The following is a 26,718-nucleotide window of genomic DNA, read 5'->3' on the forward strand; positions in this document are numbered from 1 at the left end:
ATAATGAAGTTTTTCTTTACAGGTGATGATAATAATGGAGTTATGATGATATGGATAATGAAGTTTTTCTTTGCAGGTGATGAAGTTTTTCTTTGCAGATGAGGATAATGTTGAAGTTTATATATTTATGCTATGTAGTTATTTAAGTATTTGTTGCAGTCCGTTTTGACAAGTATGTCTTATGTCGCATGGTATGATGACTGAAGGTTTTGGAAAGGACAGATAGAGAACATATATATTTTATACACATTTCACTACCTGTTAATTCGAAGTTCACTACTTTTCAGCATAATATGCGTTTCTTCTTTCAGTTTAATAATCCATTTTGTATTTTTTGCAGGAGAAATTATTCATGAAATTAATGTGCTATAAGCAGTTGGTCATTAAACCCGTGTCATTTATGAATGTGATCACATATACTCTACTTGTTTCATAACCTTGCTACAGCTGACTCATGACGAATGACGTTACACATCTTCATTTGCAGCAACAACTCAAAAGCAAATATTGTTATGCCCCAGTAATTAATTATCGATCTCAAGGCAATGCATTGCTAGCACAAAAAAAGAGAGTTCTGCGTAATACTGAATAATGTTTTCTAGTCACAGACCTTGAATAATAGATATAGACGTTCTCGTTTAACTGTTTATAAGGCATTAGACGATCTGGAGGTTAAAGTTGCTAACAAAGGAGCACAGGTTATTTTGCAAGGTCCGTCAGTGTTTTGTGGTTGTATTATTAATTTTACCCTTACCCAATTAGACTCACATCAAGCTGGTAATGGTTGGATTACTGTTACTGTAGTTCGTTATGATGGTAATCAAGTTAAGAATGTTACTGGTTTGGAAGCATTTAATGCAAGAGATGTTATAGCCTTCCGCACATTTCATGTTGGAGAAGTGTATAATAGGGACTTGGGTATTTCCTACTTTACATCTAACCAGGCGTTTTCGTTGAGAACGAGGAATCATCGTAAAATTAGTGAACAGGAGAGTGTGTGTTTGTGGATTAAAGGTGCAGGAAGATGTGCTAAAGTTCAAGTTACTGGAGATGTAATTCATTATTATAGAAATTAAGACAATTTATTTATGTATTGTAAAAATTAAAATTCTATTACATATATATATTCATTATATATACATATTCATGAAATTAATGTGCTATAAGCAGTTGGTCATTAAACCCGTGTCATTTATGAATGTGATCACATATACTCTACTTGTTTCATAACCTTGCTACAGCTGACTCATGACGAATGACGTTACACATCTTCATTTGCAGCAACAACTCAAAAGCAAATATTGTTATGCCCCAGTAATTAATTATCGATCTCAAGGCAATGCATTGCTAGCACAAAAAAAGAGAGTTCTGCGTAATACTGAATAATGTTTTCTAGTCACAGACCTTGAATAATAGATATAGACGTTCTCGTTTAACTGTTTATAAGGCATTAGACGATCTGGAGGTTAAAGTTGCTAACAAAGGAGCACAGGTTATTTTGCAAGGTCCGTCAGTGTTTTGTGGTTGTATTATTAATTTTACCCTTACCCAATTAGACTCACATCAAGCTGGTAATGGTTGGATTACTGTTGCTGTAGTTCGTTATGATGGTAATCAAGTTAAGAATGTTACTGGTTTGGAAGCATTTAATGCAAGAGATGTTATAGCCTTCCGCACATTTCATGTTGGAGAAGTGTATAATAGGGACTTGGGTATTTCCTACTTTACATCTAACCAGGCGTTTTCGTTGAGAACGAGGAATCATCGTAAAATTAGTGAACAGGAGAGTGTGTGTTTGTGGATTAAAGGTGCAGGAAGATGTGCTAAAGTTCAAGTTACTGGAGATGTAATTCATTATTATAGAAATTAAGACAATTTATTTATGTATTGTAAAAATTAAAATTCTATTACATATATATATTCATTATATATACATATTCATGAAATTAATGTGCTATAAGCAGTTGGTCATTAAACCCGTGTCATTTATGAATGTGATCACATATACTCTACTTGTTTCATAACCTTGCTACAGCTGACTCATGACGAATAACGTTACACATCTTCATTTGCAGCAACAACTCAAAAGCAAATATTGTTATGCCCCAGTAATTAATTATCGATCTCAAGGCAATGCATTGCTAGCACAAAAAAAGAGAGTTCTGCGTAATACTGAATAATGGTTTCTAGTCACAGACCTTGAATAATAGTTACAGTATGTTACATTTTCAATATGTCCTATGTCACTGGAATGATCAGTTCTGAGTAATATGTCATTTGAATGACGAATTCTGAGTAATACTGAATAATGTTTTCTAACCACAGACCTTGAATAACAGGTACAGTATGTTACATTTTCAATATGTCCTATGTCACTGGAGTGATCAGTTCTGAGTAATACTGAATGATGCTTTGTAATAATGCATAAATACTATGCCCATAATTTCTGTAAATAATATTTTGTTATACTCTATAAATGCTATGCCAATAATTGACTCTCATTTTGAATGATAACTTCTGAATAATACTGAATAAGGTTTTATAAAAATATGAGAATACTTTGTAACTGGCCAATGAGTGCCAATAATTATTTTAAATATGTCGTATGTCACTTGAATGATGAAAAATGTTTTGTACTATTCAATACTTGCTATATGTTTTGTAACTGGACAATGAGTGCCAATGATTACTATAACTAAGTGAATTATATTAATACTATGCCATTCATTAGCTCCTGTTTTGAATGATGACTTCTGATGGTTTGTAACTGGTCAATGAGTGCCAATGTTCTCTGAAATCAGATTACTTATGAACATTATTCTGTAATACTTCATACATGGTACAGAAATGTTCAGTAACTGGGCGATGAGTGCCACCAATTACTCAAATCAGTTGTTAGACTAGTGTAATTCTCAATGAAGACTAGTATGTGACTTAATGTCCTTCACCTTCTGACCTAATTACCAGAAATTACTGCAATATCCGTTTGTCCTGTCTATCCTCATGATCATGGAGCACTATATTTGGTTTTTGCACTAATTCTACGTTGGTGTACCTTACAAGAACGTGGTGTTGACACGAGATGCTGTCCACCACCTTGAGCGATGGAGATGTTATTATGATCCCACTGTTTGGTGTACCTAATGTACTACCAAAATGATAACATGGAATATTACTACGACATTTCAGTGTCTTGGCTACACTGATTAATACTTCAAGGAAAAGAACTTTAGATTGTCTCACTTCGTGTTGTGCTTCTGTAGAAAGATATGGACTTTCAGTGCAGCTGCGTGCAACCTAAAGTGCTACAACCATGACGGAATCCTTCCCATTCCTTTCCTAGTTCTTGTAAAATGGTAAACACTTATACAATGCGTTTAAATTATTGTAAAATGATAAAGACATATACAGTGCGTGTGCACTTCATTTCATTTGTTAACAAGATCAGTTGTCCTAAATATGCTTAAAGACTTATACAGTGCGTGTGCACTTTATTTCACTCCATGATATGTTATGTAAAAATGCTAAAGACTTCTACAGTGTGTGTGCACTTTATTTCACTCCTTGATATGTTTATTTGTTGTAAAAATGGTTTTACAGTGGGTGTGCACTTTATGTCATTTGTTAATATGATTTGTACTCATTCCGTATACATTTTGTGATTTGCTGATATGTTCTGAACTACAGTGCGTGTGCACTTTTGTCATTTGTTAATATGATTTGTACTCATTGTGTATACATTTTGTCATTGCCTGATATGTTCTGTACTCAGTGCATGTGTACTATATTTTATTTCATGTTCTGCACTTATATATATGTATATATTTTGTGATTGTTAACTTAGTTAATTAAGAAAAATTTGGTGCTCATGGCAAGTCCAATTGACTCACCATCGCAGCCAAATTTTTGCCCCCCCAGTGGAGGGTTATGTAAGACGTATGCGTTGCCGGCGATGGGCGAGGCATGACAGAGTCTCTGACCAGAGAGTAGTATGTAGTTAGTTGTTGCTTGTCGCGAGTAGTAGTCTGTCGGCTTTAGTCTGTCTGTGCTAGTAAGCAGTAGTCTGCGTGAGTCGACAGTAGTCGGCGCGTGCGTGCGCGTGTCGGCAGTGTACTCTGGTCAGGACTCTGGAGGATGAGTATTGTTGTAGAAGGTAAAGAAGCAGCCTTGCGCATATCTAGTAATGTATATTAACTGTCATTAATTTCTTTAAAAAAATGCCCCAATAATAATTTTTATAATATAAAGTAACTTTTTTAAAGAAAAGCATTCATTTCAATTTAAAGAATATTTCCAATGCATGATCATTCCTTCCAAGAATCAGAAAAAAATATACGCCAGCATTGCACGAAGCTGTGTCGAAAATTATTATGTAAGAGCAGATATATTTGCAGTTTTTATTGAGGTAAGAATTTTTGCTTTTTTATTCAGAATACAGGGCCGAAGGGCAGCGCTGCTGTCCTCATAAAATTTACCAGGTTACTAATTTTTTTATTATTTTGGTGTTTAGGAATTTTTCTGTTTCGAACTTAACATTAAATGAGAAAAGAATTTTGTGGGAACATTAAATGTGAATGCATTTGTGGTTGGTTGTGTTGGGGAAGGAGACCAGACAGTGAGGTCATCGGTCTCATCGGATTAGGGAAGGACAGGGAAGGAAGTCGGCCGTGCCCTTTGAAAGGAACCATCCCGGTATTTGCCTGGAGCGATTTAGGGAAATCACGGAAAACCTAAATCAGGATGGCCGGACGCGGGATTGAACCGTCGTCCTCCCGAATGCGAGTCCAGTGTCTAACCACTGCGCCACCTGGCTCGAATGCATTTGTGCACACAGATTATAAATGGGAGCCAATTTTGTTCAGAGCTTACAATATTTAAAAAAAATTCATTTAATTATTATTTTTGTGCGGACGTTACACTTGGTTCATGGTTCATGGTTTCTAATAAAAATATTTCTGTGGAGAGGATACAAACTGTGTGCCAGACCGAGGTTCGAACTCAGAACCTTTGCCTTTTCGGGCAAGCGCTCTACCCCAGACAAGTTTTTCGAATACTGCAGGACGTCGGATAACTCATTTGAAATGTTTTTCATCGTGGTCAGGGACGGAATCTCTGTAAGGAAACAACCATGAGGCAGTGTACCTGTGCAGAGGAAAAGCTCGCAGTTAACTTTAAAGTACTTTTCTTTATTTTTGTTTGGTTCTTTGTGACAGTTTAAGCAGAAATATTAATTTAACCCTTTAATGCATACTGTAGCTGATAAGCTACAGACCTCATTTCTTCGATTTATTCCATATGGAGAAACATTTTCGATCAAATTCGTTATGTAGCTAAGTGTATACACTCCGCTGCAGTTTCTAGTATTTCTTCATAGCGATCATAGATGGCAGGACGAGCTGAAGCAGTTCGACAGTGAGCTGTGTGGACATACTGCCAAGTGTGTGTTTTGGCGGAAAGTTGAGGTGTGTTTTTGGTGTTTGTGCACTGATTTCTGGGTTTGAAAATTACTTTTTCATTTTGAAAACGTAAGTAGATATGGTGTAAACAGTTAATTCGAGTGTCTTTGCGATAGATTTGAAATGAGGCCTGTTTTTGTGTATGTAGCTTATCAGCTACATTTTTCATTTACTGCATTTCAGGCGCTGACGTAAAAATGACTCGAAAGAGTCAAGAAGAAATGTTTATGGAATGGTTAGAGATTCCACTAAGCAGTGATGACGATCTTGAGTGTTTCTCTGACGATTCCATTCAAGATGAGACATATGTTGCTCCAGAATCTGTTGATTGTGATAGTGACAGTAGTGACGAAGAAAGTCAAGTACCAGTAATTAGGACTGAAGATGTTTCTGGAACAAGACAATCTGATGTTATAATGAAGGAATCGACGTCACAGTTGTCTGATAATGCTCTGAAACTGCCATGCAGCAGCAAAAATGTTACCAAAAACAGCAGGAGTGTGGTTTGGAAAGATAAACAGTTGATTATTCCCGAACTGCAGTCAAAATTTCATGGCAATACTTCGTTACCAGAAGAAGTAATAAACGTAAATACTCCATACCAATTCTTCAAACATATATTTCCATCTAAATTGTTTGATCTAATTGTCGAAGAGTCTCATAGATACAGTGTGCAGTGTAATCCTGATAGACCAATAGATTTATCCTGTGATGACATAAAAAAATTGATAGGCATCTGTCTCGTAATATCAATAGTTCATGTACCTAATACGAGGGATTACTGGGGAGAAGTTACTGGTACTCATCTGATCAAGACAACAATGACAGTGAATCAGTATGAGCAAATACGTAAGTTTCTTCACTTCAATGACAACAGTGCAATGATACCCAGGGGTGAAAAAGGTCATGATAGACTCTTCAAGATAAGACCCATAATAGAAATGATGAGATCTCGGTTTCAAACAGTACCTGTTGAGGAGTGTGTTTCTGTTGATGAACAGATATGTTCAACAAAGGCTAGAAGTTATTTGAAACAATACATGCCAAACAAGCCTCATAAATATGGATACAAATTATTTGTTATTAGTGGCATATCTGGTTATGCCCACGAATTTGAGATTTTCACTGGAGATGAAAATGAACCAGAAAAAAGAGTGACTGGGGAGGAAGACTTGGGAGCAAGTGCAAATGTTGTAGTTCGCCTCAGTAGGATACTACCAAGAAATATGAACCACAAACTGTACTGTGACAATTATTACACAAGTCTGCCACTGCTTGTATGGTTACATAAACAAGGAATTTACTCACTTGGGACAGTCAGAAGAAACAGAGTGCCAGACTGCAAGCTCCCTTCAGAAGCTGAGCTGAAGAAAATGGCACGAGGTGCATCAGTAGAGCGCGTCGCAACAGTGGATGGTGTCGACATATCAAATGTAGTGTGGAAAGATAACAAGAGTGTGATGTTGCTTTCTACACTTGCTGGACAGCAGCCTATTCATGAAGCAGGGAGGTATGACAAAAAAACAAAGTCAAGAATAACAATACCTTGTCCACAAATAATTAAGCTCTACAATAAACATATGGGAGGTGTTGACCTTCTTGACAGCATAATGGGTCGACATAAAATTCTTGTGAAAAGTCGAAAATGGTATATAAGATTGTTTTACCATCTCCTGGACATGTGAGTAGTCAATTCCTGGCTGTTGTATAGGAGAGTAGCAGAAACCAAAGGGATTAGGAGAACTATGAAACTCTCCGAATTTCGAATGGAAATTGCTCACTGTTTGTGTCGCTCAGGTCAAACTTCAGCAAAACGTGGAAGGCCAAGTAATGAACTCGAAAACCAAATACAAGCTAAGAAGACAAAGGGGCCCACAGCACATGTACCTCCACAAGATGTAAGGCTGGATCAAGTAGGTCACCTGCCTTCGTACTTGCAAGTGAGACAGAGGTGCAAAATGCCAGGATGCAAGGGATTTTCCTGGGTTCAGTGTAATAAATGTGCAGTTGCATTGTGTTTGCACAAACAAAAGAACTGTTTTCAAACTTTTCATGTAAAGTGATTATCACATGCTTGGGTACAAACCTGTTGGAACTAGATACCTTATTGTTCATATATAAAAGTGTATAAAATATACAATAAATGCTCAATATTTACAACATTAATGTCCTATTTATTATTTTAGGATTTTTCCCTTCCTATACAAAGTATTTAATCATAATCAACAATTAAATTACGAGAGATTTGGTCAAAATTGAGGGAGCAAAATAAGCACATTTATTGTGGCTCGTAAGGTGTTAACTCAAAATGTAGCTGATCAGCTACAAAGCGATTTTCAACAATAGTGCTTTGTTAATTTAATTTAAAAAATTTTTCAATATTTTTTTCGAAATGTAGGCACTATAAACTAAACATGGTAATTTTTACAGTTTGAAATAAAAAATCATGCATTTAAGGGTTAATTAGTTTTCGCCAATGTTGAAATTCTTTCCGCTCAAATAATTCAGAAAATTTAAGTGGGTGTTCAATAAGTGATGCAACACTTTTTTTTTCTGAAAGCAGGTTGTTTTTATTCAGTATTCCAATACACCATTTTATTCCCTACTCTGTTGGCTACAAAAACCCAATTTTTCAACTAAATCTTCTTTCGATGCGACGGTCTTACGCCACCTTATTGGGAGAGCCTGTAAGCTCACATGGTACAGCTCTATTGGTCGACGTCGGAGCCAACGTCTTGTTGCATCGATAACCTCCCCATTATTCACGTATAGCTTGCCACTGAGTGCATCCTTCATTGGGTCAAACAGATGGAAGCCGAAAGGTGCGAGATCCGGGCAGATGAGGAAGAACAGTCCAACGAATTCTTCTGAGCTCCTCTCGGATGGGCAAACTTGTCGGACTTCCAGTTGAGTAGCAAGGTGTCTGATTGTAATCTGCTGATCACCTCGAATGAGAGTGTCCGCACATTCTGAAGTCCCACAACAAACTCTGCATTTTTTAATCGAAATTGGCCGAGAAAAAATTGGTTGCATTACTTATTGAATGCCCCTCGTAGAATCACCAGTCAAAACTGTGACGAAAGGTTATTCACTGACTGTCTCGCCTTGTTCGATGCACTGTTAACACTGCTTTGATAGTGTTGTGCAGAAGGCTGATTAACTCTGAAAGTGCTGCCACTTGGAGAAGATGGAGAAGAGGAAGATGTGGGTATTGTGTATGGCTGTAAAAGCTCAATGACTTTTAATTGAAGAGGAAGTCTGTCCTATTGTTTCCGTTTCCTAAACAGGTCTCATCCGCATGAACCACATCAGCCACAGATTGTGCCAAATCTCCTTTCAACACTTGTGCTATTTCTCCAAACGGATCCTGTTTTTTGTTCTTATATTGTGGTCTCAGCGTACTTTTTGTGGATTGAGGTTCAGGTGTATGTATGGTCTCAGTACTCTGAACACTTCCTGGCAGACCACTTTCCACAATATTGCTCGCTCCTCAGACAGATTAGAAAAGCCGGCCGATGTGGCCGAGCGGTTCTAGGCTCTTCAGTCTGGAACCGCGCAACAGCTACGGTCGCAGGTTCGAATCCTGCCTCGGGCATGGATGTTTGTGATGTCCTTAGGTTAGTTAGGTTTAAGTAGTTCTAAGTTCTAGGGGACTGATGACCTCAGATGTAAAGTCCCATAGTGCTCAGAGCCATTTGAACATTTCTTAGATCAGAAAAGGTTTTCGATGGTGTGAGCCACAGCCATGCAGCATTTTTTGAAAGAATACACCACCATTTGACTGCGTATTACTGTATTTTTCGTCTGTACAATGTAGATTTCGGTTTTCACGCCATTATCGAGTACAATGTTCTTAGTCCGTTAATATAATTTTGTTGTCACCCTGCACAAACACGATAAAACTACGTCAATGGTCTAAAAACATTTTACTCGATAATGGCGTGAAAGCCGAAATCTACTCATAGATTGTACAGAAGAAATATGCAGTAATATACAGTCAAATGGCGGCGTATTCTTTCAAATAAAGAAAAAAATCACAGAAATGCAGCTAGTTTCCTGCACGTGTGGCCTACGTCAACTAGCCCGCAGTGTGCAAAAAACTCAAAATCAATGGAGCCCTTTGCGTTGCGTGAACGCAGTCAGTCCGTGTGGACAGTCAGCCCCATTCAACAAACAGTGGTCTATTCCGGCACAAAGGCGCGTGGATAAAACTCTCCTGCGGCTGCAGCCTCATTGCTGGTAGCCCATTAGGCTGCCTATTTGTAGCGTCTCGCGCCGACTTATTTTGCTGTCTGGCGGCGACAGCGTGCACGCCGACTGACGCAACGCTGGCATCGAGTCGTTACCAAGGTGTTGCTACACATTGACGTACCGCGTGGGGTTGTTTGTTGGTCGGATGCGTCGTATCTTTGGCACATAAAGTGGATCTTTGTGTCTTGAAATTCCTCTGCGCCGCGATATATCGTCCATATCGCAGCACTTGATTCTGCCGACAACGTGTGTCTGACTCGTTATAGGCCGAGTACGGGCTAAGTGCCGCTGCTTTCGTATACTCCGTGCATTACCAGGTTCCACTGCATTACAGACAGTGGGGACGCGGTTATAGGTGTCATTACTGACTTGTCATCAAAGTCTTCGATGTGCTAGATTGTCAATTTTTCCTCTGACGATAACCGTAGCAAATGCTGTACATCATACACACATCAAAAAAAGTTTTGCATCACCTCGGTTCTGAGAGTTCCGGAACCTGTACAGAAAACTGGAATAGAGATCAACATAAACATCATTTCCGCCCTTTTTATTGCTCATGAAAGCCACACATTGCATGTTGTACCACCACACAGCGAGACCCTCAGAAGTGGTGGTCCAGATTGCTGTACACACCCGTACCTCTAATATCCAGTAGCACGTCCTCTTGCATTGATGCATGCCTGTATTCTTCATGACATACTTCATCAAGGCACTGTTGGTCCAGATTCTCCCATTCCTCAAGGGCGATTCGGCGTAGATCCCTCAGAGTGGTTGGTGGGCCACGTCGTCCATAAACAGCCCTATTCAATCAATCCCAGGCATGTTCTATAGGGTTTATGTCTAGAGAACATGCTGGCCACTCTAGTCGAGCGTTATCCTGAAGGAAGTCATTCACAAGATGTGCAGGATGGGGGCGCGAATTGTCGTCCATGAAGTCGAATGCCTCGCCAACATGCAGTCGATGTGATTGCACTATCGGTCGGAGGATGGCATTCAAGTACCGTACAGCCGTTACGGCGCCTTCCATGACCACAAGAGGCGTACGTCGGCCCCACATAATGCCACCCCAAAACATCACGAAACCTCCACCTTGCTGCACTCGCTGGACAGTGTGTGTAAGGCGCTCAGCCTGACAGGGTTGCCTCCAAACACGCCCCCGACTATTGTCTGGTTGAAGGCATATGCGACACTCATCGGTGAAGAGAAAGTGATACCAATCCTTAGCGGTCCATTCGGCTTGTTGCGGGCCCATCTGTAGCGCGCTGCATGGTGTCGTGGTTGCAAAGATGGACCTCGTCATGGACGTGTGGATCTAAGTTGCGCATCATGTGGCCTATTGCGCACAGTTTGAGTCGTAACACGACGTCCTGTGGGTGCACGACAAGCATTATTCAATATGGTGGCGTTGCTGTCAAGGTTTGTCAAGGTTCCTCTGAACCATAATCCGTAGGTAGTGTTCATCCACGGCAGTAGTAGACCTTGGGTAGCCTGAGCGAGGCATGCCATCGACAGTTCCTGTCTCTCTGTATCTCCTGCATGTCCGAACAACATCGCTTTGGTTCACTCCGAGACACCTGGACACTTCCTTGTTGAGAGCCCTTCCTGGCACAAAGTAACAACGCGGACGCGATCGAACCGCGGTATTGACTGTCTAGGCATGGATAAATTACAGACAACACGCGCCGTGTAGCTCCTTCCTGGTGGAATGACTGGAATTGATCGACTGTCGGCCCCCTTCTGTCTAATAGAGACTGCTCATGCACCGTTGTTTACATCTTTTGGCGGGCTTAGTGACATATCTGAACAGTCCAAATGACTGTGTCTGTGATACAATATCCACGGTCAATGTCTATCTTCAGGAGTTCTGGGAAGCAGGGTGATGCAAAACTTTTTTTGATGTGTGTACTTAGGGAATAGGTAGGGTTGTGATCCACACGCTGTAAAAGCTGTGCTGAAAGGCGCAGAATTCAACGACCATGCGGAACATTGCTTTCAGTTTCACATTCCGGTGTGTAAACAAAGCAACAATCGCCTTGGTGTAGTTTTATTGGAAAGATAGAACGGTTCCACCTGAGCGACTTTTATGCAAGGTAAAGATGTTCTCAAACCGAGATCCCTGCAAGGACCAGGGAGAACTCTGGGTATTATACTCGCCCTAATAACCAATAAGCCTGAGATGCTGTCTTCGACTGAAGCTGAAGCTGTCAGACGCACTTCACCTGTTGGAAGCCAGAATACATGCTGGTTCGAGCTACCAGAGATGACGGTCATGCGTGCGTGAGGTACGCTTTCTTGCGTGAATGAATGTGTGTGTGTTTCTCTTCCTTTCCTGATGAACGCTGTGGTCGGAAGCTAACTTGTAAGTGGCTTCTGATTATGCCTGTCTGAATCTTAACGTGTCATCTTTACGGTAAGTAGCAATCAATCTTTTCCTTACATTGTTAACAATCAGTTGCTGTTGTCGTGGGATCACTACTGTTGTCCGAACACGTTGCTTCGCTTCTCCAGTATACGATATTGTGCTCCGTATGAGCTCATACCTTAATTGTGTGATAAACGAAGTTTCTAGGACTGTTTTCACATTGTGTTAAGTAAACTTTAATAACGGTAACAAATATAATTTAAAAATCACTTTTGTCATTTATTGTTCGTCTCACGATCGTTCTTTACCTTTCGTAGTAAAAACGTCGAAGAAGCACATCTATACAAAGAAACACGCACCACAAGAAGCACTGGAGTTGCTATTTTCAGTATCTAGCGATCCTGGAGATTTTAAAACAGAAAGGGAAAAAGCTACACAAGATAAATTCGTTTCAAACACTGCATAGGACCCTGATACTTGCTTGGTTCCGTAGTTCCCGCGCTATGGACGTTGAGATTTCTAGTGATGGTACCATAAGTGCAGAAGAACCGTCGACAGAAGAGGAATGGTCAGGTGACACTACTGTTTTCGACATGCTTGAAATTAATACACAAGGAAAAGCAGTTGTCAATCCTCCATTGATAAAACAGTACGGAGGCGGACTACTTACTTTCTTTAATTACCACTGAGATGATTGAGCATGTGGTTCAGCAGACAAATCTGTGTGCAGAGCAGTTGAAACAAAAACGGAAATCTGGTCAGTCCCTAAGTGAGGCGACAAACAACTTCACACATTTATCTGTAGACGAGTTACAGACCTAGGCTGGATTGAATATCTTGACAAGAGAAGTGTACTTGGTTCAAATGGCTCTGAGCACTATGGGAATAAACATCTGAGGTCATCAGTCCCCTAGATCTTAGAACTACTTAAACCTAACTAACCTAAGGACATCACACACATCCATGCCTGAGGCAGGATTCGAACCTGCGACCGTAGCGGTCGCGCGGATCCAGACTGAAGCTCCTAGAACCACTCGGCCACACCGGCCGGCAGAGAAGTGTACTATTAGAGTTCATAATATACTTTAGATTTATCTTTATGTATCTAAGCGTATGACATGCAAATATTTCAAGAAGATGTATAAAACTATTCACATAAATGACAATAGGCTGAGTGGTCCAAGAGGGCATCCACACCATGATAAACCCCTTATGACCTTTTTGAAGAAAGTAATTCGTAAGCCGTACACTGCCAGTTAAGTGTAGGTTGTAGATGAAAGCATGATATCTTTAAAGGGACAGACACTGCTCAAGCAGTATATGCCTTTGAAGCCAGTCAAACGAGGAGGCAAAATGTGGTGTTTAGGAGACTCAAAGGTAGGCTATGTCACAAGGTTGACATTTACACAGGAAAAGCAGACGGTGAATCTACTGAAAATTCTCTGGGAGAGCGTGGAGTCATTAGCCTGACTCAAGACCTTAAACATACTGACAGTGTGGTAGCGTTTGACAACTTCTTCAGCATTGTGAAGCTAATGAAAATGCTGTTGAACAATGGTATCCATTCTACAGACACTGTAAGAAAAAACCGGAAAGGTCTCCCTCATTGCTGCAAGAGACGCTACACTCCTCTCTAGGAAGAATAAGGATGAGCGCATTATTATTTGCCAAAAGCTGTAGCAACACACAATAATGTAATGTGAGGCGTAAATCACTTAGATCAATCTAGAAAAAGTTATTAAATAGACTGCCGTAAGATCTCCTAAGCGATGACACCGGATTCTCTGCTTCCTATTAGACATGGCAATTGTGAACAGCTTTATATTGTACAAAATGAATAAAGAATAAGAAGGATACGAAGATCAATTGAACTTTTGATTACAACTCGCAAAACAATTGATTGATGGCTTCACATCCCACACAAAGAAAGACCGTCCAGTAACCATTCTAACCAAGAAGAACACAGTAACAGATCATGATCGGCTGTTACCAGAAAACAAACAAACCGTGTCGAAAGTGTTCTACGAAAGCTCGAGACAAGTGAACGTAATAAATATGCTCGTCCTGCAAAGTGCCCTTGTGTATCAAACCATGCTTCCACAAGTTTCATGGAAAATAAAAAAACTGTGACAATGATTTGAACATTTCTTTCAGAAAGAGATATGTCGTGTATACAGGCATTAAATTGTTCTAGTTGACGTATACACCACTTGTAAACATGAAACGTAAATATTTTTGAAATAAAGTACAGTATTTCAGAGGCGAGTTTAATAATTCTTGACTGCATGGTTAAAGGCGTGCAAATTCTTGGTAGCACATGACAAAATTAAGACCTTTACAGTGTGTCTTTACAATTAAATATTGACGAGCCGAGCGTTCGCGAAGTGCGACAGGCAAGCGAACTAGTGTAACGTCACAAGTTCATTGCAGTACCCGTATATCTCGTTTGGCCCGTACACGGTGCGGTTTCGTGTGCGAAAGTTTGGTACAAATTTATAACCTGTCATATTTTATGCAGTTCTTTCAGATTAGATCGCGGCCGTTGAGGTATTGAGATAGGATAGTAGCAACTATGAGGGCATGCTGTAAGGTAATGCCCCCGAAATTTTTATGTGAAAGCTTTTAAAGCTTTTTAAATAAAACGAACTTTATTAATATTCTACATTCTTATTCTTCACGTCTAAGTATTTATTTCCCAACATAGTCATCCTGAAGACGAACAAATTTCTGCCAACAGCAGACCAGTTTGTTGATATTGTCCCAGTAGAATGTTTGACTTTGTTGACGGAGCCTCAACCTCACCGCTACTTGCACCGCTCCATCACCATCTGAGTAAAGTTCTCGAAGGTATTCTTCAGGTTTCGGGAACAGATAAAAATCGGATGGGGACAAATATGGACTGTATGGAGGATAATCGATGATAGTGAACACAAGACGTCAGATTGTTAATGAGGTCGTAGCGCTCGTGTATGGTCTGGCACTGTTCAACCACTGTTCATCCATGTATGGATGAAGTTTTCTGCTGTTAGAAACTCGATTCCAGCAAGCTGTTTCTCACGCACTGACAGTTACGTTACACACCGCCATGTCACACGCTACAATTCGGAGCCCTCTAGCGGCAGAGGGCAGCAAATATTTAAATATGAAGAGTAAATATGAAGAATGTTAATAACGTTTGTTTTATTTAGAAAACATTAAGAGTATTTATATAAAAATTTGGAGGCATTACTTTTCAGCATGCCCTTGTAGAAACACTCTTCAGCAATATTATTTAAAACGCAACTTATCTTCAACGAGATTACTTGTTTTATCTTCCAGATTTCGTAAAATGTGCGGCTTTGGCGCTTGATGCTATAAAAATCAACCTTTATTTGGTACAGAGAAACAAACATTGAGGATGAAAATCTACTAAGGAAAATAGACACAACTGCAGAGAAATGTACATTTATTTTGGACGTATAAGTAACTTTCATCCAGTGTTTTGTACAATTTATTGTTAGTTGTTCTTTATTTTAGTGTATTGGTTTGGGAAAATATTTCCCAAAGTGACATACTTTTTCAAGTGTTTTCTTTCACCTCTTTTCCACAAGCACACGACGCAGAAAAGCGAGTATAGTCAAGTGTCATATCCAGAAGGTGTTTAAATATTTCCCTATGATTTCCACTGCTTACGAACAATCTATCAGAGTCATCAGATATTAATGTTTGAAACAATTCGTATTCTTTAACGAAAATTTGAAATATTAAATAAGATTGATGCTTCTTGAAGCTTATGCACAAATTGAGTAAACATAAATTAATGTCAATAGACATCTCGCTTTCAGTGCAAACGCCACTGGCAATACGCGCTTTACACTTATCGTACCTCATAAAAATGCGACCTCATAAAAATGCGATACGTAACCTCTTAGACAGGAATTACACTTATGTCAGAGTGTCACCTAGCGTTACTGTCAATTTGTGATGAGTTTTCTGATATGCAGACACAAAAATCTAGGAACAAATTCAACTCTAAGCAGACGATTGCCTTCGCACAATCCTTAAAACTTGCTGAAAGCACGGATTGGGACTGTAAGCTACGTAACTTGAAGATTACAGCGAGATTTCACGTAGGACCCGGCCTGGCATGCCACCAGTTTCGTGGCCTCAAGCGGGCTGTAGCCGATTATGCCCCTATACCATATATATGTCCATTCAAACTACTTTTGTACGCAAAGTGCGCTTTATTGCCTGTTAACATCGTATGCCTCTTGTTCCATACGTGAAGAACGGCCACGCCAAGTAGTTGTAATCTGAGAACAACCACTGTGTGTTGGAAACATCCACTACGAATTTCTTTCTGAGTGGAAACATAGTTCACGAAGAAAAATTTGACATTGGCTATTTAGCTTTATTTACTTCTAATGAGTATTAATATGCTGTTAACAGCTCCTTGCTTTGAATTATACAAAAGCAAATTTAGTAAAAGTTGGTTTTACACCATGAAAGCAGTGTTTTCTTCGATGTACCACATTTTATACGTTTGGTTTTCGCGACTCCATTTCATGTAAGTATGAGCGAGCGGCAGTCGATTTTTATATGGCCATTCTCGACTCCAACAATATTTTATTGTCCTTAGGACGCGCATATCAATTGCAATAATTAATTGTTTTCCGTAAGTTTAGGATGTGTTGAGAACATGAGTACCACACTTTTTTTTAGCATTGCCGAATCATACAGTGAGTATACGAATGCTGCACTTGTAGAAAAACGGCTAAGAGCACAAAAAATGGATTCCTTCAATACATTGCGGAAAATCTGATGAACAATAAAACTAAAAGGGGAAACACCACCATAATAGAAACAGAAACTGAAGAAGAGCAAGGAGGAGAGGAAAAGAAAACCAAACGAAAATAAATTCAATCACTATTGTCACTGCCTCTGAACATGTCATACTAATTACTAAAAAAAAAAGAGTTGATTGACATGCAGCGGATGGGGTTATTCAGGCCTTGCAAATGTGAGGTGTTTTGAAGGTAACATATGCTTTAGTGTTACTTCGGTAACTAGCTGTGTTACGAAGTTTCATTCATAGTTCGAAATGTTTCCATTTTTAAAGCAGTTTTTTTGTAATTTTTGAACTTTAAAATGTTCTTAAGATTTTATATGTCAGCGTAGAACAGTAAAGAGACAAAAGTCTACAATCTCTAACATTATACAGCATGGAAAGGGGTTTGTACAACTTTAGTAAATTAAAATAATATAATTTGTTTTTACACAAGTGTCATTTTCTCTCGTTAGCAAAATGATTATCATGCTGATACATTTATTTAATTAAACTGGCACGATTAGGTCCGTTAGAGCCTCTCTTATATCGAACCAGATATTCTACATGTTTTGCATTACATATAATATAATAAGCATCTTATACTACATTTAGAAATTATAGATTACAACAGCACAGATAATAAAAACACAAATGGTTTGATATAATTGAACTCCAACCCAAGTGCACTGAAATTGTTACAACAATGATGTCTGTGTATCTTCTAACCGTCAAAATATTTAAATTATCTTTCTTTCCTACATCGCCTTGAACATAATCGGCATTGAATTACATGCTTAGGCAAAGTATTAAATAATATGCACTTCATACACTGCCTAATGATTTTTGTTATCATACAGGGTGTTAGAGAAGTCTTTCCCTGAATATAAACATTCACAAAGCATCAAATATGGCACATGGACTAATACTTTTTATCTTGAATTGTGATGACATATTCAAGTTTTTGTGTACATACTTACTGTTACTTTGTTTGTTACATTCCCCATTGGCGTAAAAAAGGATCAAGATGTGTTGGGGAAGTTTAAGGAAGCAGGTAGCGCCTGTGATCTCCCTAGAACACGCAGGCCTGGACCCACTGCGCAGACAGTTCAGACAGTGAGAGACGTTTTGGTGAGAAGTCCCAAGAAGTCAGTCCGCAGAGCCTCACATCAGTGCACTGCGCTACAGAAACAACGTCTTTTCCTTACGTACATAGCTCACACCGTGTGGTCCGTCCAACCAACGGATTACTGCGCTCGTTATGACTCTGGTGCTACCATGCTAGCTGAAATTGAGGAAGTTGATAACTATTTGAAACGTGTCCTTTTCTCAGATGAGGCCACATTTCATTTGTACGGTGTTGTCAACCGACATAGTGCTCGGATCTGGGCGTCCGAGAATCTCAACGCTGGGTTTGAGACCATCAGCGACAGCCCTAAGCTGAACATGCTTTATGGTCTTGTGCATAATAAAATCAGAGGTTTTTTTTTACCTTCAGTGAAACGAAAATCACACCCAATACCTATCTTGATATGTAGCTGTATTTGCTGTTCCACAGCTTTAGGACATTTCGGATATAATTTTCCAGCAAGATGGTGCGCCATCTCATTGGGGGTTAGATGTTCGTGCCTATTGGGACACAAAATTTCCGAGAAGATGGGTCGGGCGTCGTGGTCCCTCCAGCTGACCTCCGCGATCACCGGTCGTAACACAACTGGGTTCTTCAAATGTTCAATGTGTGTGAATTCCTAAGGGACCAAACTGCTAAGGTCATCGCTCCCTACACTTACACACTACTTAAACTAACTTATGCTAAGAACAACACATACGCTCATGCCCGAGGGAGGACTCGAATCTCCGGCGTGAGGGGCTGCGCAATCCGTGACATGGCGTCTCAAACCGCACGGCCACTCCGTGCGGCCTGGATTCTTCCTTCGGGATTATGTGAAGGACTAGGTTTATCAAACACCAGCATTATGGCGCAGAATTACTGACTTCATAACACACAGCCTTCACGAAATACACTGTTCGACATGGGTTCTATTTCTGATATTAAAGTTTGTGCTTCTAGACCATTTTACCATGGGAAATTCAAATATGTAAACAAAATATCGTTGTCAGGGATACTTTTTATGTAATATGTATATATATGTATATTCACAATTTAAGGCACACACAGAGACCTTGTAGAGAAATACGGGTATGTTGCCGTATCCAGTAGTGATAGAACGTGATAATTTCTTGTGCAACAGCAGGTGGGAAGAATCAGACATCATTAGGTTATCCCCCGCCACACCTATGTTATTAAGACCACCTGAAACATCTCATTAACTCGAACGGCGACAGCAGGTCGCTGCCTCGGCAGTAAAGCTTCACGCCTCCTAGGGGCAGGTGCATCGAGTTTACAACAGTGGTGTTAGCCGCAATTTGTGTCAGTCTTAACGAGTGGGTGTTTTGGCTGACAAGTAACTGTCTGTCATATTTCCGAGCACTGTTGAATCTTTTAGTTCCTGTGTGTAAACTGATTGAGCCTGGTGCTGAAGGTAAAACGGCTGCTTGTTTTTACACATCAGCGTTCCTCTAGTTCCCTACTATTAATTTAATACAGGTGTATTACCAGAGTGGTATTTTTAAATTTGCACAAATGCCACGTCGTCGTGGATGTTGATATAAGCCGGACAACTTTTGCTACATCTGTGGGAAGTTCACTTTTGCCAGAAATAGGAAGAAAATTTCTTCAGTCATAAAGAAAGCATACAAACATTACTTTGGAGTAGAGGTAGGAGACCAAGATAAAGAATGGGCACCACATTTCTGTTGTGCTACATGTTACCGCAAACTAATTCAGTGGTGGAAAGGTAAAGAGAATGTGGCGTTGTTTGCTGTTCCCAAGGTGTGGAGGGAGCCTAAGGACCATGTTACTGATTGTTATTTCTGTCTAACAAAAATTCAGGGTTTTACAAACAAAAAGTCGAAGAGGCACATTGTTTACCCAGATCTGCCTTCAGCGAGAATGCCAGTGCAGCATTCCGACAACCTTGCAGTACCTTCAAGAGCCCGAGGTCAAATTCCGAGTGACAGTGAAATAAGTAGTACTGAAGAAATCACAGATGATGATTCTTTATATCACTGCACAAGTGAGTCATCGCCACATTTGTTAACACAGGCAGATTTAAATGATTTAGTACGTGATCTAGGACTAAGTAAACAAAAGGCGCAGCTGCTTGGTTCAAGATTACAAGAGTATAATCTACTGCACCAAAGTACTAAAATCAGTGTGTTCAGGCACAGAGAACATGCCTTTATTTCTTATTTTTCAACTGACGAAGCACTGACATTCTGCAAAGACGTTGCTGGCCTGATGAAAGTGATGAACTTCACTTATATTTCACAGGAGTGGAGACTTTTCATAGATGCACCGAAAACAAGTCTGAAGGGTGTTTTGCTCCACAATGGAGATAAAATACCCTCTGTTCCAGTAGCTTACGCTAGTTTGACAAAAGAGAATTACGAATTCGTACAAAGGAGCTAAATTCATTAAAATACAATGAACACAAATGGAAAATATGTGCAGATTTCAAGGTAATTGCTATGGTACTGGGAATGCAACAAGGCTACACAAAGTATGCCTGCTTTCTTTGCGAGTGAGATAGTCGAGACCGAAATTCTGACTACGTGAAAACGAAATGGCCTAGGCGAAGATGGAAAGTTGGCGAAAAGAATGTACAACGTGAACGTCTGGTAGCTCCGGAATATATACTACTTCCACCACTTCACATCAAACTTCGCCTGATGAAACAATTCGTGAAGGCCATGGATCCAACAGGCTGTGGGTTTGCATATCTAGCTACCAAATTCCCCCATCTTTCAGCTGCAAAAATAAAGGAAGATGTATGTGTGGGCCCACAAATCAGGGAGCTGCAGAAAGATGCAAATTTTGAAACATGTTTAATTGATAAAGAAAAATCCGTATGGGACTGTTTCAAGATGGTGTCGGAAAACTTCCTTGGAAGAAGAAGAGCTACTAACTACAAAGAAATGGTGAAGGATATGATCAAAGCATATCAGGATTTGGGGTGCAATATGTCTTTGAAGGTACATATGATGGACTCTCATCTGGACTACTTCACAGAGAGTTGTAGTGACGTATCGGATGAACATGGGGAAAGATTCCATAAGGACATTTCTACCATAGAAAGGCGCTATGAAGGGAAGTGGGTACCTTCTATGTTAGCAGATTATTGCTGGAATATCATTCGAGAGAAGAAAGATTCACAATACAAGAGAAAAAAGTGATGTGCATTACAATGCAGTGGCTCATTGTTTGTCAATTTTCTGTAATTTCTCATGTCAAATAAATGCTTTAATGTGTATACACAAAGGTTACTGTGTTATATGTTAGATCCCACCCTCCATTAATGTGATGAACTTATAACATCATAAAGATGTGCATTTGTTTGTCGAATTTCACCTCACGTTTGCTGCACTATATCAGGAACTGAAAAGAGAAATAAAATTGCGATTACTCATAAACTATCCCTGACAGAAAAAAACCAAAAACAGTTTTCAATTCAGCACTCAAAATACAACTAGGATCACAATATTTTTTATCAGAAATAGAAAAAAAGGTTTTTTTTGTAGAACAGTGATATTGGCTATCACATGGGTGGAATTGGAATATCGCCTGGATATCCTTCAGGCCATGAAAGGAGCACACGTCGAAATTTATTAATTGTGTGTGTGTACATAAAAACTTGAATATGTTATCTGCAACTGTAGGTAACAAATGTGTGTCTGTCTCCTATTTTCTGCCTTATGCGTGTTTGTAATAAGGCAATGACTTCTAGGACATCCTGTATACGTGCCCTTGGAATTCCATAAAATGCGGATTTCACAGTTTGCCGGTAATAGGTACACGAAACAACACAGATGACCACTTGTGCATACTTATCATGCGGCGGCTTTTGCCGGGCGTTAGGGTACAGTAGCAGGTTAAAATGCGGCCTCGTTTAAGTTCTCCTCGCGTGACTTGGTGACGCCAGGCGACGGCACTGCCCCCCCCCCCCTCCCCCCCCCCAACCCTCCTCCGCCTGACTGCTTGGGTCACGATTGCGGTGGCGGTGCCCACCACCCAGTCCCGTCGCTGTCACAGCAGGTCGGGGTCTCTTTGCCTGTAAATCGGCATTTACTCTAATCAATAAACTCCTCGCGGCCCCAAAAGTAGCCGATATAGTCGGCGAGGCCGACTAGCTCTATCCACGATGGCAAATTTCATATTTTTCATGTAATCAGCCTTTCGACTGCTTTCGTGCTGTCCCCGATATCCTCTCTTTAGCACCGCGGAAAATTTTCCCTAATGTCTTCTTGTGCCTCAAGCAATATAAGAATGCAGCTTGTCGTGTATAGAACTTAGCATGCTACAAAGAAAAAGATGACACTTAGATTACTAAAGTGCGCGTCATTTAAGACGGCGGCCGAGTTTAGGTTCGTTCTGCGCATCTGACGTCACAAAACACAGTCGGCCAATGAACAGAGAACGACGTTACCAGAGCTCGACTACAGTGCAGATCACGGACGACTGTCTTCAGTTTTAGAAATGTTCAGTCATAAATAAAGTAATTGAACAAAAGCAATGTCTTGATAGCAGACTTTCTTTTATAGAAAGTTTGGAAAAAGCATTCTTTATACCAATTGCTTCATATTCTATTAATTAATTAAACCAAACAAGCAATAAGCCTCCTAATTCAGGCGATAGCAAGGAAAGGTGTTTGTGTCACTCTCACTAACCACTTTATCGCAATAAAGAACAGCGGTAATTGTTTATTTCCTATTGTACTTCGACGGAACGTGAGTAATTCATAATCATACCAACAGTGTTTGTCGGTATTTTGCGTGATATTTTAAAGTCCTCCGGGATATGTAATTGAATTACGAGGTGTGTTAGCGTAATGATTAAGGTGTCGCCAGCACGGTAGCTCAGCATGTTCGGTCAGAGGGTTAGCACCCCTCTGTAATAAAAAAAGGCTGAGCTAATCGATCAACAACGAACTTAAACGGATGTCTAACGACGTCCGCCCCGAGCAGATGCAACGAACAAAAGCGAACAAAATGAGATTTTATTTTAAAAAAGCGAAAGGTTCTGAGTTCAAACCTTGCTCGGTGCTTAATATTTTCTTTATTTAAAAACAATATCGAAGTGTCTTACTTCATGAATTTTATTCGTTTGAATGTAATTTTTTGAAATTTCTAGTGGCAACTAAAATCGACCATACAGAAAGTATACGCTATGGACTTTTACCTCTGCAAACTCTTCAAAATTTCGTGCAATGGTTTACTACATCTAATGCTGCACGATAACTGCGTTGAACATCGAAACAAAATTAAGTCATTTATGGGGGGAAGGTATCAGTCAAGAAGATGTGTAAAAATCAAATTTTTGGGCCAAATAGTTTTTGTGAAATCGAATGATAAAGTGTGTCAAAGCAGTCGAAACACCATGTGTCTGCACAGGCGAGCAGTACAATGATGACAAAATCGCGCACATCGCGGAATGCGGGGAGCACGTCTCTGTAGCAGCGAAAGGGTTAATGTGGCCGTGGTGGCTTTGCTTCATAAACTGCGCGCTCCCCCCTAAACGTAAGTTTGCGAACTATACTATGGCGCTGCTTCTCTTGGCGCGTACAACTGGCAACGCAGCAATCTCCCGCGTCTGGGCAGGCATGCGCGAACCGCCGAGATAAAAGAATTGAACTGTAGTTTGCAACGACATTGATTTTCATGGTTTCCTTGATAACTCAACAACTAATAAACATTATGTATTTATTCAAATTAAAATTTATAGCTATAACACACAAGTAAATCATGTACTAAAGTCATCAAGTCACTCTTTGTGGAAACTGTTTTATAATAAACTGAGTTCCTCAGCAAGGTTTCTACCAATTTTAGACCCATTAAAAATCTAGAACTCGAATGGTTTTAGGCCCTCAACAAAAGTTCTAGTGTATGTTGTAGGCCACCACAAGTAGAGTATCCTCTGAAAATTATAATGTGACTCGAGCATTAGACAAAAAGTTACGAGAAAAACTATTTTGTAGATATGCGAACTGAGAAAATCAGCTTAGAAGATTGAAAAATGCTTTAGTGTACTCTAGGATAACTTTGCGAGCTAAGAGTGTCCAGGTGAATAACATACTACTTCCTCTTAGTCCTTCCTTGCTTTATTTTGTAGTTTCAATTTCTTTCCTACTTTCCTTCGCTTCTTGGTGGACCACTCTGCCCCCTTTTTTTGTTAAGATTTTCTTCTCTGCATGTCTTTATTTTTCTGCATGTCTTTCAGTAACTTTTAATCTGCCATCCATTCCATCACTGAAAGTAATCACAACATTAAATGTCGCTATTTGCACTGTGCTTCTTCTTGGACACAACTTCCAAATTTTGGACTGGAATGACTTATTAGCATTCTGAGTTAATGTATCCATACACGCTTTTATTTCCTTAAAAATTAAATCCGCAATACAAATAACATTTGTTTTATTTCTTGTAGATTCCACAGGACAAAAATAAGTTTTCAATTTTCTCATCTTAAAAATTAGTGTGTGGTTACGATCATTAACATTTCCAGTAAATTTCTGTGTCTGTTTCCTTTTTCGCTTTATACGATGCTTTGGGCTTTCCCATTTCTGAATCAAAAAGAAACACCTCAAAAGAAGCACTGAAGCAGTTACAGGAAGCATTCAGCACACTCAATGACACAACACAATTCAACCAACAAACAGTACTAAGGCGAACTATTGAATGACTGAACTATTCCTAAAAAGTATGAGGTCACTATTGTCGTGCATTCTATAACACAGAAGTATGAGAAGTACGTGCCAAAGTAAAATTGACAATCCAGAATTAACAGGTAGGAACTAACGGATGAAGCGGGCGTGGAATGTTCAAATGTCACACGCACATCAACATATGATAACACACTGCGAATATGTTCATCTGTAACTTGGCAACAAATAAATATTTTGTGTTGAAAATCTTGACTTCATAAAATTAAAGGAACGAAGAATTTCGTTTTGGACGAATTTTGAACCTTGTAGTTTTTGAATCCAGATAACTATATCCACCTCCTTAAGAAACTCGCAAACATGTCGCTGCAGTGCAGCTAATAATGATGCAGCGATATCCCAGCAAAGATGGATCGCGTAGCCACAGAATCAATTTACGCAAGTTCTTCGCTGCCGATCAATCTCTCTGGCGCTTGTGTATCAATAGTTTAAAGAAACGGGACGATTACTGTAGATTCAATCGCTCGGTTCGCTGAAGATGGCCGAAAGGTAAACGGCACCAAAATATTAGAAAAAAAAGAAATAGAATTTATGCGGTTGCATTGCCAGAATTCAATTCATTTATCTTGCGGTAGTGGGAAAGAGAGGGGTGGTGGGGGTGGTGGGTGAACAGTATAACACGGTGCACAGTGTAACATTTCGATTTGTGTGTAAGTTATCATGTCTTTTATCTTTTTACAATTGTCATTATTGTTACCACTTTTGGCCAGCGTACTTTGGAAGTGATTAAAGTTTGCATTTGGTGTGTAGCGAAAAAAATATGTTTTGAGATATGTGAAGTAAATTTTTATCATAGACTAATATTCTCTCTGTTATTTACACTCATGAAGAATTACATTAATTCTGAATATTATGGCTATAGTCGTATACTATCGTATCACACTGCATTGCGAAAAGTGCCCCATGTCGAGTAAACTGTGCAACCCAAGTTCTAGGAGGCCCTGACAGTGAGGAGGGTCAAAGTGAGTCACAGGAAGAACTTTCTACGTAACACACCAAGTGAGGAGGATGCACCATGCCAAGATTTGATTCTTCCTGATATTTTTCGAAGTTTCCCTAAAGCTGATGAAAGAGAGAGCAACCAAAGAAACAGAAAGAGGGGAATAAGTTGCATTACAACAGATAAACCAGTTAAAAAAAGTGTTTGAAGATTATTCAAGACAGTGAGTGGTGATGCAGGAAAAGAAAACTAAAACCAATAAGAGAAGTCCGTTTTCCGAAGAACATGACTTGCCTGGAACAGTGAAATACAAAATGTGTGATCCTTTAGATTACTAAGACAACGCAGATATTAAACGTAGAAAAAGGACAATGAAAAAACCATTAGACCAGGTGCTCGTTTTAGTAGGGTTCCCTGGAAAGAACTCAGATCACTGTACTGGTAAAGTACTTAGGGAAAAGATGATGATAGTGAGTAGGAAGTAACATTTCTCCATTGGGGGACCACTACGCGTGTCAAAAAATGTGTAACAATTGTTTCTATTAAAATATTCCAAGCTGTTATGCCATGGTCGAATTAATTTCTTGTTGTTTGTTTTGAGCAAGAAATTCATCTGGCGAAATTATTTTCAAAGATTTTAAATGTTAATTTTGTCTAACATCAAATTGTAGCTTGTATTCTGAAGCAGTTGAACAATACAAGTTATGCCAATATGAATGTAGTTTACAATGCCTGTTACACTGTACCTCAGTATGTGTTACTCTTTGCCCCACAGTGCGGCGCATAGTAACAATTCACATTCGTACTTAACTTTCTCAATAACTACACCAATTTCAAAGCCTCACCGAGCCGGTGAGCTTTAAATGATTGTTAAGGAATCCTTACTGAAAAATGCGTAAAAGAACAATGTTTCCACAAATGTACACTCCTGGAAATTGAAATAAGAACACCGTGAATTCATTGTCCCAGGAAGGGGAAACTTTATTGACACATTCCTGGGGTCAGATACATCACATGATCACACTGACAGAACCACAGGCACATAGACACAGGCAACAGAGCATGCA

General features: G+C 39.5%; 2 protein-coding genes across 3 annotated transcripts in view; one reads left to right on the forward strand and one right to left on the reverse strand.

Annotated features, from left to right (window-relative positions):
* LOC126262292 (glycerophosphocholine phosphodiesterase GPCPD1-like) overlaps positions 1–26,718 on the reverse strand; it is a 271,804-nt gene that overhangs the window by 94,728 nt on the left and 150,358 nt on the right. The window lies entirely within an intron of this gene.
* Positions 5,654–7,141, forward strand: LOC126263304 (piggyBac transposable element-derived protein 3-like). Its single transcript, XM_049960392.1, has one exon. The coding sequence runs from the start codon at positions 5,654–5,656 to the stop codon at positions 7,139–7,141; it is 1,488 nt and encodes a 495-aa protein (XP_049816349.1).

Source organism: Schistocerca nitens, chromosome 6, assembly GCF_023898315.1.
Source record: "Schistocerca nitens isolate TAMUIC-IGC-003100 chromosome 6, iqSchNite1.1, whole genome shotgun sequence".
Classification (NCBI taxonomy): Eukaryota; Metazoa; Arthropoda; class Insecta; order Orthoptera; family Acrididae; genus Schistocerca; species Schistocerca nitens.